This window comes from Chrysoperla carnea, chromosome 1 (genome assembly GCF_905475395.1).
Source record: "Chrysoperla carnea chromosome 1, inChrCarn1.1, whole genome shotgun sequence".
Lineage (NCBI taxonomy): Eukaryota > Metazoa > Arthropoda > Insecta > Neuroptera > Chrysopidae > Chrysoperla > Chrysoperla carnea.
The window spans coordinates 72734640-72741122 of record NC_058337.1 but is presented as its reverse complement, the minus strand read 5'-3'; the positions used below and the strand labels follow the sequence as shown (position 1 = coordinate 72741122).

General features: G+C 26.3%; 1 protein-coding gene across 1 annotated transcript; it reads right to left on the bottom strand.

Moving 5' to 3' along the window:
• Positions 1 to 665: 665 nt before the first annotated feature.
• LOC123304459 (beta-1,4-galactosyltransferase 7) lies at positions 666 to 2837 on the bottom strand. Its single transcript, XM_044886360.1, has 4 exons — positions 2712 to 2837; positions 2217 to 2646; positions 2006 to 2152; positions 666 to 1520 (listed from the first exon to the last, which is right to left on the bottom strand). The coding sequence occupies exons 1-4, from the start codon at positions 2815 to 2817 to the stop codon at positions 1244 to 1246; spliced, it is 960 nt and encodes a 319-aa protein (XP_044742295.1). The 5' UTR covers positions 2818 to 2837; the 3' UTR covers positions 666 to 1243.
• Between the last annotated feature and the right edge of the window lie 3646 nt (positions 2838 to 6483).

Sequence of the window (6483 nt, the reverse complement as noted above, 5' to 3'; positions counted from 1 at the left end):
CATAGCTCACCCAGGGGCCAATTATTTATTTGTCGTTGCGCAGAACACCGTTGTCGTTACACAAATAGAGAAATAATCCCGCATTCGTAAAAAAAATAGTATGAAAACTCGTGTGAATTGTCTATTAGTTCCGAATATAGAAAATATACTAATAAAATAAAAGAAAATTTTATTTAACAAGATATTGGGGTAGATTGCAATACTCGTATATTAGAAAATTTACAAAACTTGGAAATAAGTAATTAAACGCACAATACACACCATGCAAAAATTGGGCGATTTTTTCTGCTTAGTAGAAATATCACCATATTTATGAAAAACTGATTCAATGGAAAATTAAAAATAATCACAAGACAACTATGGTAGAGTATTGTGGTTGTAACAGAAACAACTTTAGTAGAAGGATTGTAAACAACTGATAAGACACTGAGTACAGTATTATACAAAAATTATACCTCATTTTACTTCAAGCTCATATACTCTTACCGTTTGTATAATCCAAAACTTTTTGACAGTATTGTAGCGAAGCAATATCCTTAATATAAGGAATAGAAACCGTTCTTTTAATGCATTCATTTAATAACTGTGAAGATACAATAAACAGATTTTAGTCAAGATAAGAAACATTTTTTCGTATACATAATTGTTTACCTGTGAGGGCGCAAATTAGGACAAAAACAAAACTCGAAAAACAAAAAAAATTATAGAAAATACTTTCGAAAATCAAAACCAATGGTGGCAGAAAAGCCGCCAATATTGTGTTGGTTTTTTAAACTCCTCTAATTTATAAAAAAATAATGCAAGTACTGACATTCAACACTTTTTATATAGAATATCTCAACAATTAACTCAGTCAATTGTTTGTTTTCATTTGTTATTCTTAATTTTGATCTTATGTTGTAGAATTCTATAAGTAATTCAACTTTCATGTGGTAAATAAGTTATCTAGATCGTATATAAACATCTGTGATGGTGGCTAATTACAATTTTTCTATAAAAATATATAACAAATTATGATTGATGAATGATAAAAAATAAACCATTTCAAAATCATTGAATTTATCATAACTTGAAGAGAACGGCTTTATAAATTAAAAATGGGCCTGTTTAGCCGATACAACGCCAAAATGTGCTTAATAATTATGCAATAAGAAGTCCTTGTTCTAAACGTATATCTTTTGATTAATTCATGCATGAATTGACGCGTTAAATAATAACCAAACAAGTTTGATATATTATAGTATTAAGCTTTGGTCTTTTTCTTTCGTGTCTTAGTAATTTTTTCGATATTAGACGCAGTAGCGTCGCTACAATCACACCAAGGTGTAACCTTTCGATTGCAGGATAATTCAATATTTAATATTGTCAATGGTGCTCCATCAATTGTACAATTTTTAACGGCACTTATTTGATAAATCACATTGTTTAAACCTGTGATACGATCACGTTTACGAGTTATTTCACGTTGGTTGAAACATTTGGTCATGTCACGTTTTCGATGGTTCTTGTCATGTATATGTCTAAAATAGAAAACACATAATCAATAAAATTCTTTTACTTGCTTATTTAGTTTAATTGGATCAATTTATGTTTTGAGAGTTTATCATTTATTTACGAATGCCATCCGGCGTTCAAATTCAAACTATTGAATTCACTGCCATTTATATTCGTTTGATAAATGTAATTATTTCAGTTATACGGGGTCAGAATTAATCAGTGAGGGAAAAATTTATTCGAAAAAATTCAATTTATTCTTTGCTTCCTGGTTATATTTTCTCAACTTGAATCATGTTAGGGTGACACTTTACTAGCAGTTTGATTGATTTATTTATTGGTTTTCAAACCATCAAAATTTGATTGAAATTGATGAAAATATGTAGGAATTGGATTCCTATTTTTACTAAGAAGAGAATTTAAAGCAAATGGTTGTTTTCAATAATACAAGGACAGCGATAAACCACTGATCCTTTTTTTATTGAAAACTTTCTTTTGAAATATGCCTTACCTAAAAGTGTCAGACGTTCCACTATCAATATCAACTGGCCTCGAAACATTTAATTTTGCATCTTTTAATCGTACATAAAATTCATCATCTTCTAAGCCCCAACCCCAATAATTATTAGACATACCATTCACTTGTATAAATTGTTCCCTGTGAAAAATGTTTTCAAAATAATTCAAATCTTTATTTTTAAGAGAAGATTTTACGCATTTACCTATTAATCAGTAAAATTCCACCCACGAATGTTGGATAATGATATTTTGGATGTAATTCCGGTGATGCAATATGAAATGGTTGTTTTTCTGGATACTGATAGCTTAATTTTGGATTTAACGGTAATAAATCAACGTCATGCATTGCAATGTAATCATATTCATTTTTAACAAATCGGAATCCGACATTAATCAATGATGCTCGATTAAATCGATACGAATCCACTTGATTTAAAATAAATACATGATGATTTATATTTTGATTATTTAAAAATGTATCTATGTATGGCACAAATTCTAATAACTCTTCAAATCGATTTCGATACGGTACTAAAACAGCTAATCTATGTTCATTTGTTATAGATCGACCATTAATTTGTTTTGAAGAGTGTTTAAGTAAATTTAGTTCCGTTTCTTTTGGACAATTACATTCTAAAATAAAATTCAGAAGTTATAATTTAATTTTGAAAATGAAATATAATATTTAAGATATTTACCATCAGTGAGCGGAAAATATGCTACAAAGAATGTCAAGAAAAGTGTAATTGTTATACAAATCATTAAAAAATGTGTTATCTTAATATGAAGACAATAATCGAACATTTTATTACAACTTTTAGAAAATCGGTAATAAATGAATACATTTCCGATAAAAATTTGTGTGTATAACCTAACCATACATTTAAAACAAAAACAATTTTCATGAATTGTAAGATTATTAAAGTTGTGAATAATTATTACACTTAGATAAAAGTTTCAATTATTTTCATTTCTAATAATTTTATAAACATTTCATTCACGAAATTTTATATCGAAATATGTTTCTGCCATTAAAGCATTACAGTAGCCGAATACATTCAATGATTTTTAACACTTTTTGAAAATCCTAAATTCATAAAATAAAATTACTTTGGTAATTAATATTATTAATTTCAGTTTTTGAATTGTTGAATTTTTAAATTATTAATTTTATAAATATAAAGCTACTGAAGTTCGAAATTATGGAAATTATAATTTAATTGTCAGCTTTGATATTCTAATAATTTGATGTTGCAAAAACTTTCATCAGAAATATAAACGCTTCAAATAATTTTATTGGATAATTTTACAAATACATAATTTTGGGATAAAATGAAAAATAAATCAACCTATTTAAAACTTTTCAAACTTTTTAAAAATATTGAGGAAATTCAAATAGTAAGTGATTAATTAGTGCTGCCACCTATAATAAATGGTCGTACTACATTTTCTTTAATGTCCGATGTATTCCGTCCAAAAACAGTTTTTATTGTTTTAAAATAAAACATTTCTAGCTAATGAGTTTTATATTATATTCTATTATCGATATCATGCATCTAGTTGTATAATTTATTTAGATGGACTACTAATTCGTAAACGGTATGATTTTTCCCAATGATGTAAGGGAAGGGACTTGTTTCTGCATTTTCCTGAAATTTGCAACAATTGTTTTCTTCGATAGTTGCTGATAAAATATCATAAAATATCAGCCAAGTATTGAGAATGGAATTCATAATTCTTATTTGTAACATCAAGTTAAATGATTATATAAGTTTTGATAACATTTAGTTCAGACATAGTAAATATAACTTTAAATTAATCAATTAATTAATATATATAAATTCCTATAAACTTATTTGTTAAAAATATATTTAAAAACCTCATACACCCCCCGATGATATAACCATCTTGTTTAGGGTTGCTAGAAAAATTTCTATCAAGTAGCCCCATCTGTGATGAAAAAGAGCATAATGTAATACCCAAATCGTTTAAGCGTTCCAACCCATATTTCAGATTTAAATGAAATATGGCTATAACAAAAATATAGACATGGGAAAGAACTTTCAAACAAAAAAATTATTTTAAAAATCACGTTCACGAAATGTATTGCGATGTCTGATGATGTCAAAAATGTACTGCAATGTCTGATGATGCCCAAAATATATATTGGGACATATAATAAATCCAAGTTCATTTTGAATTAGGCCATATACCCACTAGGGTATTAGGCCCGTAGATGATTATTATTGAGGTGAAAAGGCCCGTGATATTATTATTATTGAGGTGAATCTTTCCTTAGAGTCGTTAGCTATTCAGATTATTTTCTATAATAAGCCCCATAGAACTATATATAATTCAAAAAAGTTTGCTGGCGCCCGTGAACTACTAACAATAATTAATCAGTCTTTTTTCACATAAATATAAACTACATAAAAAAATATGAAATTCATTAAACAAATATTTCAAAATATTTTTCACCGACGCCCCAGAGCTATAACCTATTAAGTCTTACAGGATATTAAGGGCTATTGTTAAGGAAGCTTAAGAAATTGGTGAAGTATTAGGCCTGGGTAAATGAAAATTTGCACTGCATATTTTTGTGTGTTAAGATCCTATTATTTTTGAAGCAATTTCCTCTCCTATCTCAAAGTCGTAAGTAGTCGTCATAAAGTAATGTTTAACTGGAAACTAACATGAATCTTGTAGAGACAAAGTCTATCTGTATTCTTTGGTAGAGATTCAATCTTAATTTTGAATTCAGGAGGGTGGTGATTGTACTGTTGATATTTTAACGGGATTCACCAAATATTTATACAATTACAAAATTTAGGAAAAAATTATTAATACTTTGATTAAATTTTACCCCATTTAAAAATATAAAATAAACATTGCAACAAGCACTCGCTACTACTTTATTGTTCTGAAACTTGAAATGTACTGAACTGAAATAAAAGAAACTTGTCATAATATTACTGTATGTAAAATAAATATTTCCCCACTAAAAAATTCTAACCTAATAAACTGAAATTACTATAAAACTGGAGAGAGAAAAAACTGTATTTACATTTCAATTCGAATATAATTATATTAGACAGAGACTGTTCTTCTGTACAATACAACAGTTCAATAAAATAAACAAAACAGAGATTCGTCTTCATTTTCGAAAGAAATGAAAATTATTCGTTCACGATACATTTTTTTACCAACATGCATTTTTATTTCATAAAGTAAAAATAGATAAATTATTTTTTTACTTTTGTTTTTTTATATTTAGATAGTGTTTTGTTAAAATTTAATAGTGTTTTGTTTTCCGTATTTTATTTTTATCGTTTTTTATTATTGCATTGTTGAATTTTACCTGTTGATTATCAATCAAAATAAAAACTTAATAATTTAAAATATATTAATAAAATAAAATATATTAATAAGTTAGTGGTTTATTTATCTTTTGGCTTTAAATTTATTTTTCTAGTGTGATATTATTGTGCCTTTTTAAACAATATATTAATTGTGATTTTTTAAAATAAGGAATTCAGAGCGTATGGTAAATGTAAATTGGGTGAGTAAATAGAAAATATTTTTCAAAGAGCATACTATTTTTAAAAATAAGTTATTATTTTATTGTCGCACTAAAAATAACAAAATTCATATTAAGTAAAGAAAAAATTTCTACTGAAAATATAAGTGTGTAATATTTTTATAAAATGTTGAAAAAATGTGTACACACAGCATTTTTTTTCTGAACGTAACGGACCTTTTTTTCTATTATTGTATTAAAATATTACTATATTAATACAATAACGGGATTTTTAATTTAGTTTTGCAAATAGTAATTATACTTTAGAAATATTAATAATTTAATTATGTATTAAAAACTAAAATTTTGATTAATATTATAACATAAAAATTTTAGAATCAATTCCCGTCCCAATAATTAATAATTATTGTATAAGTCTGGGTAGGTATACTAATACATACTTCATCTAAAATTCACTTTTATTATTACGATTAACGCGAAAGTTTCCATATATTCAATTAATAATTCTCAATTTATTTGGGGGTAAATTTAAAGACCTTTGTGGAGCAGTAAGAAAAGGGTTGGCTGCGTTTACTAAAACTTACTAATCTTGGGAATGTTAACTCAATGTAGACTATTATGATACTTATTTTAATTAACTGTAAAAATTGTTCATTTTTCCAAAGGACGTCTTTAATAAGGTTAATTTTAATATATACTGACTTCTACACCTTTTTTTGGTCAAAATACCGATTAAGGAAAAGTCAAAATATGAATAAAGAAGTGAAAACTAACAATTGACTGAGTTAATTGTTGAAATAACCAGTATAGAAAGTGTTGAATGCCAGTGCTTGCATTATTTTTTTTTATAAATTAGAAGAGTTTAAAAAACCAACACAATTAATAATTAACGCTTAAAAATATTGATGCTACGAACAAAATTTTGGTAGAAG